Raw genomic sequence first — 14,206 nt, 5'->3', positions numbered from 1 at the left:
GAGAATGAAAAATGGGTATCTGAAGAAATAGACGATTGGTCTCCTAAAACAAAATTTAAAATTCCTTCTCTCCTTCAATAGATTTGTTTTGGCCCTGACCTAATTTCTATGCTAATTCATAGAGTTTACGATTGCTTTATTCTTTGCACAGCCTGTATTTTTTCCTTCTTTCAAATATCCCAGGGACTGACTCCAGGGAGTAAGGCATATGCATCATCAATAAACCGCATTTAGTTAACTGTTCTTTATTCGGCAACTCCTGATCCACTTTGTGGAATTTGCTATGCCCTTCATTTCTTTCCCTCCTCAATCCCACCACCTTTCTTTTGATGATTTCACTGCTCATTATCACCTCTACCAGAAGTGAGAAGGAAGAATGCGAAATTAAAATGAGTCGAAAATGACTTTTAAAATTTATTTTCAGGATAAGGAGGAAAAGTTGAAAATGTTAGATAAAATTAGGCCTGGGGTTTTCTAATGACTTCACACAAGTTATTTTTATCCCTGTTAAAGTGATGCTAATTGAGTTCTAAAATGAAAGGACCCTTCCACCCTGTCATATTCTTTCCTATTGGAATATATAAGGAAAGAGGAGAAATGTACAATCTATTTACACAAAGTTCTCTAAAACATAAAAAGGTAGTCATTAGGACAGAATAATGCTTACAAAGCTCCCATGTATGAGTTGCACAGTACAGCAGTAAACGTTTTAGAATACAAGTTTTCTAGTAAATTAGCTCATTTGCACCTTCTTCGTGCAAGTGTGTAAATGTATGTTTATTTACTAAATTAACTCTCCAGCTTTTTTAGCAAAAGCCCTCACTGCTGATTCCCTATTAGTCTCACTATTAATTTCTGAATCGTGTAGGGATTTTTTAAGTTTGTGTGATATACTTAAAAAATAATTAGTACTTCAGTAGTTACTTAAAAATATTTGTAAATATTTGTAAATTTGAACAATGAATAAAATAAAACAAAGTTTAGAGTAACTCTTAAGATCAAGGCTTTTGATCTTAACCATAGATGGTTTAAAAAATATACTGTTTTTATAAGTTATCCTCTAACATCAGAGCAATCGTGAGGTTAAAATCTAGTACTATTATAAGAAATGGGAGTATTTTCATAATTTGAGTCAGCTATAAGTCGTTTTTCTTATTGTCAACTAACATGTAAAATGAGGGCTAACTAGGTGATCCCTAATATTACCCAAGGCTTTTCAGTACTTTCAAGTATACACACAGGTATACACACATTATATATTTTACGTGTATACATTGGGAGATTTAAGTTAGCCACACAGCTTAGACAAGTTGCGTCCATGTGTATGTATCTATTTAGGAAGTAGTAATGGACTAAAGAATCCTTCAAAAAGGCGTCATATAAGACATCGATACCTCCATTTTTTTTTTTATTTTAAATGAGTGATAAATGTTTGTTGAATAGAAATACACTTAAATGTGTGTGGGCCCTTTATTTTCCCAGATGAGAAAGGCATACCAGAGTAGAAAGATCACATATTTTGAAGGTCACAGATCAGGCTCTGGACAAGCATATTATGTATGGCTATAAAGCTGGTATAATAATAACTATATTATAAAACTGCTATGAGGCTTAACTAAATTACATATGTCAAGCACCTAGTAGCATGTTTGAAACATAATTGACACTAGATAACCAATCTATCATTTCTCAGATATTTTATTGGTTTTTCAAATGTAATCATCCTCTTAACCTTGATGATTGAATCAAAAAAGAATACAGATATAATATTTCATTTATATATATTTATTATATGTTACATTTATATGTGTTACATTTTACACTTTTACAAATGTACCTATATATTAATAATATATTTTGTGTACACACATACATATATTTTAATTCATTAAAAGGGACTTCTAATTTTAAAAATTCTATTAAGAAGACAAAAAAAGAGAAATGGCCTTAAAATAAGGTAATATTCTAAACTTATATTTATTTGCAATTATGAATTAACCAGAACATGTACATGGTTATGGTTCAAGATAGTTTTAAATATCTGTGTATATAGTGATTACATGAAACTTTGTGTATACCACAATATTATTAAACTAATCTAAATAGTGGAAGTAGATTTAATTGAGAAATACAAATAAAACTACCTGTAAAGCACAACGCTTCAAAAATTTTTTAAAAAAGATTTCAAACGTAAAAGTTTAAAGATGGGATCTTTTTTCTTTCTTTTTTTTTTTTTTTTTTTTTTGAGATGGAGTCTCGCTCGCTCAGTAGCCCAGGCTGGAGTGCAGTGGTGCGATCTCGGCTCACTGCAAGCTCTGCCTCCCGGGTTCACACCATTCTCCTGCCTCAGCCTCCAGAGTAGTTGGGACTACAGGCACATGCCGCCACGCCCAGCTAATTTTTTTTTTTTTTTTTTTTTTGTATTTTTAGTAGAGATGGGGTTTCACCATGTTGCCCAGGCTGGTCTCGAACTCCTGAGCTCAGACCATCCACCCACCTCAGCCTCCCAAAGTGCTAGGATTACAGGCGTGAGCCACCGCGCTCAGGCAAAGATGGTATCTTGATACATACTTATAATCATGCTCACATCTTTATAGTGGAGATAATAAAATTACAAAGAGAAGGCTTGCAGTAAATGAAAAATAGTGTGTTTTAGTGATAGAATGCAATAAGTAATAATCAAGTTAGCCTGTGTATCAGCATGCAGTGTCTGTTAATGCTAGATATGAGGTAAGCCATTTCATGCATATACTTGCGTGAAGTATGTAGGGATCTTTTTTTTATGAAATTGAAACAGAGAAGTTTGATGACTTGTCTAAAGTCACACAGAACTTAGCAACAACCCAGAGAATGTAATCCACTCCTCTGGCTCAGCTCAGTGCACCATCTATTGTATCGTGTTGTTTTCCTTGTCTATAGGAAAAATAGGCTTGGGAGGCATATAATCTAACCATTCTTCTAGATCGATTTTTACAAAACACCTGGGAAGCAGGCCCAGAGCAATTGAGACATCTAAGAAGTTCATAAGTATTATTTTCAAGGGACTAATAGCATAGAAGCTTTCTGAGTCATCGTTAGAAATATGTGACACCAGAAGGTAGGTCACAGGCTGGCATCATAAGGAATAAGAGTTTGGGAATGCTTTCGCAAGGCCCAGAGAAGGGATACATGGGAAAAAAGAAGTCTATTTAGTCCTTTTTATTTTATTTAAGCCCAATTCGGGTATAAACATTTGTAAAACTTTTGGATTTTCAGAGAGGAAAGATAATAACAAGTAGTTCAGTGAATGGTTTGAAATGTGACGTGTAAGGTATTGCTCAATATTATGCCAAGATCTCCCAATCTTGATGACACACTTCCATGCAGGGACTTTGCAATCACCATAGTCACTTAAAGCAAATGTGGTTGTTAGTGTTCCAAACATTATTTTCAAGATGTGTTCAATACTTGTGTTTCAACTTACATGAAGAACTTTTGCTATAATTCATGTTTATGCTTTTTAGAAACACTCTAGAGAATAATTATGGCCAAATGGGTATATTTAATTTCTTTTCAACTTAATAAAGGGAGGTATGATAATAACTCTTTCCATAGAGACCAGCTGGGTGATAGGGTCAGAAGACAAAGATTCTGCTGGTGTAGGCTGGGGGAAACACTTTAAAAAGGAAGTGCATCTGTGCTACAAGCATCCACTGCAAAGTAGGGAAAGGGAGAGTAAGGGGCCAGGGAAAAGTAAAGACTTGAGATATAATTACAAAGAGAAAATGTCACTTCACCTGGACTATCATCATAAACAATAGCTCCTGTACAATGTCCTTATAACAAAGGAAAAATGAAGAAAATAGCTCCCTACATTTCCACCAAAAAGGTGGATGATCTTAACTTGTTGGAGAGGGCCTGAGCTGTGAGCGGATAAACAGCCCACTCTGTTGCTCTGTCTCTGGGGGAGAATTGTTTCAGATTGCAGGTTCTCTGACTGCTGACAGATTGCCTAACTCTGGCCGTGGGCCTGCAACTTCGGGAAGCTGTGGGTATTGTATAAAGATGTAAGTTAAACACATTTCAGAAGCACTTGGTACTGATTTGGGGAGTCAAGTATGTTTTAACTACAGACCTCAAAGTAAATATTTACCAATATGGCAAAAGTTCAGCTGTAGGGCAGAACCAGCAGCTAAAAAGCACAAGGAGGGAGATCATGCTTCCCTGGCTGCAGTTTGTTTACCAACCTTCAACTCAGATGTGCATGTTCCTCTGAGTGTGTGTGGGGGGTGAAGAGGGGGTGGAGTGGGACTGGGGTAGGGGGGTTGAGGGGGTGGGCTGATGATGGGAGGGGGGTAGGGGGTGGGGGGGTGGGGTGATGGTGGTTGGGGGCTGAGGTTTACCACTTCATCAGCACTCCATTTTCACTGCAAAGAGTTTGAAGGAACTGATTTTACCAGCCAGGTTCAAATTATATGACAAATTTGTATTATAGAGAGACTTGTGAACTCCATGTACAGCCCCATTTGCACAATAACAAGCTGTTACCCTCCACGTGTTTTGATGTAGTGTGTTGTCCATATTTAGGACTCTGTCTTTAGGATTAGTAGAAATGAGGAGAAAATAGGAAGGATAGGAAGCAAAACAGTTAGCTCAGCCAAGCAATTTATATTCTAGTTAGCATTTGGTGGAAGGGGAAAATTGAAGTAGTTCCTACAGAAAGCATATGGAAATCAGATATCGAAGACCTTTTTTCACTCTAGGCTCAGTCACTGGTCATTCAGCATGTGAGGTTTTATGTTTAGGACCCTGCAGAGGATATCTGGAAGCCTAGCGATGAAGAGAAATGTCTTCTCAAGGAAAGGCTGAATCATGGGCTTTTCCATTACTTACATGGCAACCTGCAGATCAAAAAGTGTTTCAGAGGCTTAATGCACTGGATTATCCCACTAGCCTTGATTTTATAAATGAGGAAACAGAAGGCCAGGAGTTAGGTGACTCCAGGTTACATAGCTATTCCGTGTCAAAGCCATAGAAGATAGGCAAGCATTTGGCACCACACTCTTCCACAATTCCTTTATGAAGGACCAGTTTTGCAGTAGGCAATCCAGGAGAAAGAAAGAGAGAGAGAAAGGGAGAGAGGCAGGGAAAGAGTGAGGGAGCGAGGGAGCGAGGGAGCAAGTGAGGGAGGGAGGGAGGAAGGAAGGAAGGAAGGAGGGAGGGGGAAGGGGAAGAGGGGAAGGGGGAGGAAGGAAGGAAGGAAGGAAGGAAGGAAGGAAGGAAGGAAGGAGGAAAGGGGGAGGGAAAGAAGGGGGAAGGAAAGAAGGAAGGGGGAAGGGGAAAGGGGAAGGGGAAAGAGGGGAAGCGGGGGAGAGAAGGAAGGAAGGAAACAAGGAAGGAAGGACTAATTTGAAAAATAACCAATGTTTTTCCTAGGCTTCAGTGAATCCCTCCCCCTCCCCACACCAATTTACCGCTTAGATAAATATGTTTAAGATTACTTGCAGGCAGAACTACTTGTGTTACAGCACAATTGTTTCTACTTTCCCCTTGGCTCTTCCCCGCATCCAGAAGCCACTACTGCCTCTAAAATAAGACCACAAGGCAAACACCCAGAGACATTTGAGCCTCCAACTAGGAAACTAGCAGAAGCTCTACCACTGCCCACAGCAAAGATTCAAAATTGGGGTACGTCGAAACCTTCACTGAATTCATATATTTACTTTTCCGGTTCACCCTACGTTACACAGAAGTTGCGATTCCTTCCCTCCGCTGAGAAAAGTGCATTCTCTCTCTGTGCCAACACTGCTGGATCCGAGACTCCAGGAGGAACTGTTGGCAAAGCAGGCGTTTTGGGACCGCGCCTGTGATTGCTCTGTGGCGCCGACTTCCTCTCTCTGTTACATCCATATACAAATGCAAGCTTATTTATTTATTTTAATTCTCCCTCTCTTGCTAGCACCCTGTGGACTTGGCATCTGACTGGTGCGGCAAGGAAGGAGGCTGGTAGGCAAGCGCTACTGTGCCCAACCCGGAGGTGCCTCTTCGCAGTCTTCAGGAGCAAGTCCCCCATTCCAGCTCCTCTGGCAGGGTATGGAGTTACCTGCGTCCGGGGCAGGAAACCATGAATGTGCCCTTCTGCCCCCTTGCCTTTCTGCCACTCTTTGAGTTCCCGTCCTTAATTGAAGAGCCAGTGACTATTGGCTGAAGTTCCCCCAACGATTTGCATGAACCGAGAGGGAGTGTCTTCAGCCGCCCTCCCTTCAAGAGCGCTCTGACTGCAGCCTCCCAGGGAATGCGCGGCCGAGGGAATGCGCGCAGCTCGCGGGCGCTGGGAGTGAGCTGGTGCCCGGCGACTTGGCACCCGTGCCTGGATATGGGGCGTCTACATCGTCCCAGGAGCAGCACCAGCCACAGGAACCTGCCGGTAAGGGTTAGAGTCAAGGAGCCCCGCGACCCCGACAAGTTTCAGTATTGTGAAGCAGTTTCCACTCGGATGGTTTTTCAAACCTTCTACCTTCATCTAAACTTCACGGGAAGGATGGCGCGGGGAGGGAAAGGGAGTTTGGGATAATGTGTCTTCGTTTTAACAAGGAATAGGGAAGTCCTTGGGTCATGAGAGGAAGTTTCTGAAGCAAGAAATGTATCCAGATAAGGTGGAGGGGATCGGGGGTGCGCTCAATCCGCTTTAGATACAGGGGTTCGGGATCGTTTCCTGCTGCTGGCGTCTGGCTATGAATGCCTACTGCGATTGGCAAATTGTTTTTGCATAACCATTTTCCGCTTTTACTTTGCTTCCCCCTAAGGGAGGGGGATTAGTGACGGCTTGGTAAGGGGTGGAAATCCAGATCCTTTCAGTTTGATTTCAGATGTGTGCTAAAATAAAAATCACTCCTTCCGACCTAAGACCTAAAGTATTGGAGGTGGAGGAGGGAGTGTTAGTATTTTTTTCTATATTATCGTTATTGCGATTGTGGTTGTTTTTACGGTTCTCCTAGTAAGGGATGTAACACACTGCGTGTTCCGGCACTCTAATGGCAGAATCACTTCAAGGAGAAATAAATTGCCCACCTTTCAGTGCTCTCCACTACCAGCCCCCTCCCTCCCCATCAGCTACTCTGGGTTTCCGTGTCGCGTTGCGCAGTCTCTGAGTCGGAATCCTCTCCACTCCGGCGTGTGTTTCCAGGGATGTTTTATGGTTTGGGATTCTGAATGTTAACTGGATGAGGGTGGTGATGGGGAAACGATGGGGGGAGGCGGGGGCGGAGGGGATAGAAAGTGAACAGCAAAATTAAGTTTTGGATACGATATTGCCCCACTGATCTCTCCTTTGCAGCAGGGTTCTTCTCCGCCCCCGTTCTAACTAGAGGTTTTGCTTCTGGGAATGGGGATGAGGACAGCAAGGATCACAGGGGCACTAGATTCTCTCTCGGACCCCTATTTCCCCCTGTGTGTAATGAGCTTTCTTCCCTCCCCCCACTCCAGCATCTGTTTCTGTTTTTCCTCTTCGTGGGACCCTTCAGCTGCCTCGCGAGTTACAGCCGGGCCACCGAGCTTCTGTACAGCCTCAACGAGGGACTGCCCGCGGGGGTGCTCATCGGCAGCCTGGCCGAGGACCTGCGGCTGCTGCCCCGGTCTGCAGGGAGGCCAGACCCGCAGTCGCAGCTGCCAGAGCGCACCGGTGCTGAGTGGAACCCCCCTCTCTCCTTCAGCCTGGCCTCCCGGGGACTGAGTGGCCAGTACGTGACCCTAGACAACCGCTCTGGGGAGCTGCACACTTCAGCTCAGGAGATCGACAGGGAGGCCCTGTGTCTTGAAGGGGGCGGAGGGACTGCGTGGGGCGGCAGCGTTTCCATCTCCTCTTCTCCTTTTTCTGACTCTTGTCTTTTGCTGCTGGATGTGCTTGTCCTGCCTCAGGAATACTTCAGGTTTGTGAAGGTGAAGATCGCCATCAGAGACATCAATGACAACGCCCCGCAGTTCCCTGTTTCCCAGATCTCGGTGTGGGTCCCGGAAAATGCACCTGTAAACACCCGACTGGCCATAGAGCATCCTGCTGTGGACCCAGATGTAGGCATTAATGGGGTACAGACCTATCGCTTACTGGACTACCATGGTATGTTCACCCTGGACGTGGAGGAGAATGAGAATGGGGAGCGCACCCCCTACCTAATTGTCATGGGTGCTTTGGACAGGGAAACCCAGGACCAGTATGTGAGCATCATCATAGCTGAGGATGGTGGGTCTCCACCACTTTTGGGCAGTGCCACTCTCACCATTGGCATAAGTGACATTAATGACAATTGCCCTCTCTTCACAGACTCACAAATCAATGTCACTGTGTATGGGAATGCTACAGTGGGCACCCCAATTGCAGCTGTCCAGGCTGTGGATAAAGACTTGGGGACCAATGCTCAAATTACTTATTCTTACAGTCAGAAAGTTCCACAAGCATCTAAGGATTTATTTCACCTGGATGAAAACACTGGAGTCATTAAACTTTTCAGTAAGATTGGAGGAAGTGTTCTGCAGTCCCACAAGCTCACCATCCTTGCTAATGGACCAGGCTGCATCCCTGCTGTAATCACTGCTCTTGTGTCCATTATCAAAGTTATTTTCAGACCCCCTGAAATTGTCCCTCGTTACATAGCAAACGAGATAGATGGTGTTGTTTATCTGAAAGAACTGGAACCCGTTAACACTCCCATTGCGTTTTTCACCATAAGAGATCCAGAAGGTAAATACAAGGTTAACTGCTACCTGGATGGTGAAGGGCCATTTAGGTTATCACCTTACAAACCATACAATAATGAATATTTACTAGAGACCACGAAACCTATGGACTATGAGCTACAGCAGTTCTATGAAGTAGCTGTGGTGGCTTGGAACTCTGAGGGATTTCATGTCAGAAGAGTCATTAAAGTGCAACTTTTAGATGACAATGATAATGCTCCGATTTTCCTTCAACCCTTGATAGAACTCACCATCGAAGAAAACAACTCACCCAATGCCTTTTTGACGAAGCTGTATGCTACAGATGCTGACAGTGGGGAGAGAGGCCAAGTTTCATATTTTCTGGGACCTGATGCTCCATCATATTTTTCCTTAGACAGTGTCACAGGAATTCTGACAGTTTCTACTCAGCTGGACCGAGAAGAGAAAGAAAAGTACAGATACACTGTCAGAGCTGTTGACTGTGGGAAGCCACCCAGAGAATCAGTAGCCACTGTGGCCCTCACAGTGTTGGATAAAAATGACAACAGTCCTCGGTTTATCAACAAGGACTTCAGCTTTTTTGTGCCTGAAAACTTTCCAGGCTATGGTGAGATAGGAGTAATTAGTGTAACAGATGCTGATGCTGGGCGAAATGGATGGGTCGCCCTCTCTGTGGTGAACCAGAGTGATATTTTTGTCATAGACACAGGAAAGGGTATGCTGAGGGCTAAAGTCTCTTTAGACAGAGAGCAGCAAAGCTCCTATACTTTGTGGGTTGAAGCTGTTGATGGGGGTGAACCTGCCCTCTCTTCTACAGCAAAAATCACAATTCTCCTTCTAGATATCAATGACAACCCTCCTCTTGTTTTATTTCCTCAGTCTAATATGTCTTATCTGTTAGTACTGCCTTCTACTCTCCCAGGCTCCCCAGTTACAGAAGTCTATGCTGTCGACAAAGACACAGGCATGAATGCTGTCATAGCTTACAGCATCATAGGGAGAAGAGGTCCTAGGCCTGAGTCCTTCAGGATTGACCCTAAAACTGGCAACATTACTTTGGAAGAGGCATTGCTGCAGACAGATTATGGGCTCCATCGCTTACTGGTGAAAGTGAGTGATCATGGTTATCCCGAGCCTCTCCACTCCACGGTCATGGTGAACCTATTTGTCAATGACACTGTCAGTAATGAGAGTTACATTGAGAGTCTTTTAAGAAAAGAACCACAGATTAATATAGAGGAGAAAGAACCACAAATCTCAATAGAACCGACTCATAGGAAGGTAGAATCTGTGTCCTGTATGCCCACCTTAGTAGCTCTGTCTGTGATAAGCTTGGGTTCCATCACACTGGTCACAGGGATGGGCATATACATCTGTTTAAGGAAAGGGGAAAAGCATCCCAGGGAAGATGAAAATTTGGAAGTACAGATTCCGCTGAAAGGAAAAATTGACTTGCATATGCGAGAGAGAAAGCCAATGGATATTTCTAATATTTGATATTTCATGGTGGAATAACACAGAGAAATGTTTTAACTGACTTTGGATCTTCATCACCTGACAAAGTGTGTTGATGGCAGTTCCAATGAAGGACGACTAATTTATAACTTGTTCTATATTGTAAATAGCTGTTTACAGGTTTTTAAATTTAAATTCAGAGGTTATAAAATGTGTACAGCATTTTTAAGTGAAAATTAGTACTAACAGCTATAGGACTGTTATTTAAAAAAAAAAAAAAAAAAAAAAAAAAAGCTTGGACATGGTTTGCAGCTTTCAAACACCAAGCAGATGATTGATAAAACCTGGGAGTAAGGTAAGAAAATGGAACAAATTTTTATCTAAAAATTCCTGTTACCACAAGAGGGCATCAGCTGCTCCTTTGCAGGGAACTGAGGTATTGTACTTGACAGTTGTACATGAAATTAATGAAAGACTATATTTTAAATATATTGTTTTTAACATTAAACAAATATGAAATTAAATTAAATTTCACCCTATTTAAATATATGATAAAAAAAGAAATGCACTTGTAAACAGAATGTTTATTACCTCATAAGTGCATATATAGTTTGAAAGAGAAGGCATTAAAAAGAAGTGCAATTCCTTTTTAGCAAGGATAAAAACATTGCCTTGTGTTACAAATTCGACCTGCTGAAGAGTATTCCACTTTCTGTGTACTCGAATTGCTTTCTGTTTGCTTTACCACTGCACTTGCTATTATTACAAGGGAAATAGATATATATATATATATATATGTATATTCTTCATTACAGAAAATGTAACTAGTTATTGTGCCCAAGAAAAACAGCCAGAAGCAAAGAAATGCTTCAATCCTTAGTTGCTTCATAGGCATTTATGACATTTTAGTGTTTTCACAACTTGTTGGTCGTACTTTATACTTGGGTTATATATTAGACTTTTATAGGCTTAAAATCATCCATCACATAAAAAAATAGAAATCATATTAAAAGTGAATTCTTCTAGAGGCTTGTGTACACTACTGGTTGTTTTAGTTGGGCCTTTTATATGAAAGTTACACTGTACTTATCTTTTTGTTGTTGTTTAGGTTTGTTGGCTACCATTTCTGGCTTCCTTTCTTCGGTTTTGGATTAAGTCCAACAGTTTATTTGTAAGCCCTGCAGCAGATTTCTTTGATAATTTAGCTTTTACTGAATCTCTTGCAATGAAGAAAGCTATTTCATCAGTGATTTATCACTTTCAATTCATTGTGTGAGCTGGAAATATTATTTTATATGAGAGCTATAGCAAAATAATCTGTATAAACAAGGAATGTGTTAGCTCAAGCTGGATCTTTTTACTTTTTGGCATCACGCATCTGTACTGTACCAAAAGTGTTTATATGTCTGCAAATTAAAGGTATATATTTTCATAATTTCTTTCTCACTTTTAGCAGTTTATATTTGAACATGGGCTTGTTATTTCACTGAAGTGCCTGTCACTTGTTTGTTTTTAGGGTTAAATGTGGGTAAACTGTAGTATTCTGCTATGCTAAAGTTTATATTGAACTAATTCATTACTCAATTAAACATTGGGTAAATTATTAAATGTGTGTGTAGTTATAGATATATATAGAGTAGAAAGAGAGTATGCCTAAATGTTTGATGTAAGTTCATATGAAAATTTGCACCCATGTATGTGCACATGCATATTAATTTATTATAGATTTAATATCATTATACATTTTCATTTTACCACATATTTATAACAAATCCTCTGTTAGCTGTGCTGCAATAGCTTACGATAATTTTTAAAACAAAAATACTCTGCAAAAAAGAAATTGAATGCAAACAGCCAAGTTCTTTTAGATTTGTATTAACTCATTTATCTTATTTTTCTTCAATTTCAGAATTTCAATAAATAAAATAATAAGTATACGAGGCAGCAATGTTTGTTACAAAAAGTAAATATATTTTTATTGGAAATTCCTTTTGTACAAGAGGCATCTGAGCTAAGAGACTAAGATCATTTAACCCCCAAAACTTTTCATTTATAACTGATATGTAGCAATGGAGGAAACATCTCTTACTAGTCATATTTTATTTCTTATTTTTTTTGTAAAGAAAGGAACTTCGTGAGATAAAAGTAACACTATTTATTTTTTAAGAATCCTCCATAAGTGCAATAATTTTACCATCAGTATAAATAGCACAATTTTCTATTCATTTCCAAATTTGAAGAAGGTTCATGTGTTTTGGGGAATGGACTTTATCTCCAGCATGAGAAATGCCTGTAACATTAATAAAAATATGTATTTCAGAATAATTTCTTGTGGCAGGATTTCCTTTTACAAAAACATCTCATTCACATTAAAAACATTAATAACAAGGAAAGCTAAAGTAAATTAAACTCAAAGATAAAAGCCCCTTTTTACTGACACCTTGTGCTAGAATAGTTGCCAAAATGTATGCTAATCATGGCAATGTTGTTAGTTGAGCTGGCACAAAAATAAATGTTCCATTCATTAAAACCCCTAATATCCATTTAACAGTTTGTGAACCAATGAGTTCTCTTTGCCCAATTTAATGAAGAAGAGATTGCTGTGATCTTTGCACTGCCAAATTCACTCTTAAACTACAGAGAAAATTGTTCATTAATTTGAACTGGGAAGTTTAAAACCAACATAGCAATTTCAGCTACAGGGAAAAAACAATTTACATTATTTGACTACTTAGGGTAGATTTCCTGACCCTATTAAAAAAAAAAAAAAAAAAGCTCTCCTGGCAGTTAGGCTTTCATCAATGGTGGTTGGAAAAGAAGAGAAAAATAAATTCTTTTTAAACAGTTTGGTAGTATTGATGCATTAAAAATGTAAATTTTTAGTGTTTTAGATGTTCTACATGTATTTTAGGAAAACACCAGGCATGATTTTATTGTGAAACAACATCACTAGAAACAATTTTTAGGAGTGGTGTATGAAGTTGATTTGATTGCAGCAAGATCTCTCACAAGGATTCTAATTTGTGCTCCCAGACAATGTCTAAATTGACAACTATAAAGGGGGAAATTAAGCAAGCCTCTCTCCTCTGCAGGTTCAGGTTCCGATCTCTCCTCCTGAGGTGAGGACTCTGTGAGGTCTTGATCCCTGACAGACAGTGGAGAATGTAATGAAACTGCAGCACCAACCAGCTGGTGTTCTTCAAATCATTGAGCAGCCTCAATTCATGGAGGCCAGGGACATAAATACCTGAGCATTTTCATCCCTCTATGGTAAATTTGCTCACTGAGAAAAAGCAGTCGAAATTGCCACAAAATACCATATTGCAGATCTAGGCATTCTCTGCCTAGCACTGTGCCTTTATGTGCAAGTAGTCAACAAATATTTATTGAAGAGAATTGATGGGCCCACAAGAAGACTCAAAACAGAAAAAAAATCAATTAAAACAATTTGGATTTCTGAGCTAAAAAGTCCCGGCACAGTATTTTTTTTAGTTATTTCTATTTCTAATAACAAATCATGTATATTTTTCAGATAATATATACATAAATACATAGCCTATAATCATTTTTAAATGTCACTTTTTGTATATAATTGTCCTTATATAGTAGCATTTGTAAAATAGACTCCTAAACTAGGAACGTCTTCCTTTAAGGATACAAAACAAAATTGAGTGAACTTTAAAACTTAACCCACTAATGTCAAGAAGTAAGAATACCGCGGTGATTTCTAAAAAATCAGTCATACAGTCATTTATCCCATACATATTTTAGTACCCATATTACAAGTCTTTTAATGAACTTACATCATCCTGTGGAAAGCCAATAAGAAAACCAGTTTCAAAACATATGTGATAAATGCCTATTCTTTGGATGCTATGTGAGCAGGACCTAACGCAATTTTGGAAAGTCAGAGAAGGCTCCCTAAAGGAGTTGATGTCTATTTTGAACCCTTCTCAGAAGAAGTTATGAGCTTGAAAAAAGGAAAAGTTAGCCAAGAGAAAATGAGAGAAAATGGCAGCCAGGAGGGAAGGGCATTTGAGTGGGGGACAGGAGGCAA

At 39.9% G+C, this 14,206-nt stretch overlaps 1 protein-coding gene across 1 annotated transcript; it reads left to right on the top strand.

Annotated features, from left to right (window-relative positions):
* The first annotated feature begins 5,585 nt into the window (after positions 1-5,585).
* Positions 5,586-12,422, top strand: PCDH20 (protocadherin 20). Its single transcript, XM_032150994.2, has 2 exons — positions 5,586-6,406; positions 7,465-12,422. Exons 1-2 carry the CDS (start codon positions 6,275-6,277, stop codon positions 10,189-10,191), a joined length of 2,859 nt encoding a protein of 952 aa, XP_032006885.1. The 5' UTR covers positions 5,586-6,274; the 3' UTR covers positions 10,192-12,422.
* Positions 12,423-14,206: the final 1,784 nt, after the last annotated feature.

Source organism: Hylobates moloch, unplaced genomic scaffold (genome assembly GCF_009828535.3).
Source record: "Hylobates moloch isolate HMO894 unplaced genomic scaffold, HMol_V3 SCAFFOLD_4, whole genome shotgun sequence".
In the NCBI taxonomy this organism is placed as follows: domain Eukaryota; kingdom Metazoa; phylum Chordata; class Mammalia; order Primates; family Hylobatidae; genus Hylobates; species Hylobates moloch.
The sequence above is the reverse complement of the archived record's forward strand: the minus strand, read 5'-3'. Positions and strand labels throughout refer to the sequence as shown.

Coding starts and splice junctions, on each gene's coding strand:
- PCDH20 (XM_032150994.2), top strand. CDS start 6,275: ATGCGCGGCCGAGGGAATGCGCGCAGCTCGCGGGCGCTGGGAGTGAGC. Junction 6,407..7,464: donor CCAGCCACAGGAACCTGCCG/GTAAGGGTTAGA, acceptor CCCCCACTCCAG/CATCTGTTTCTGTTTTTCCT.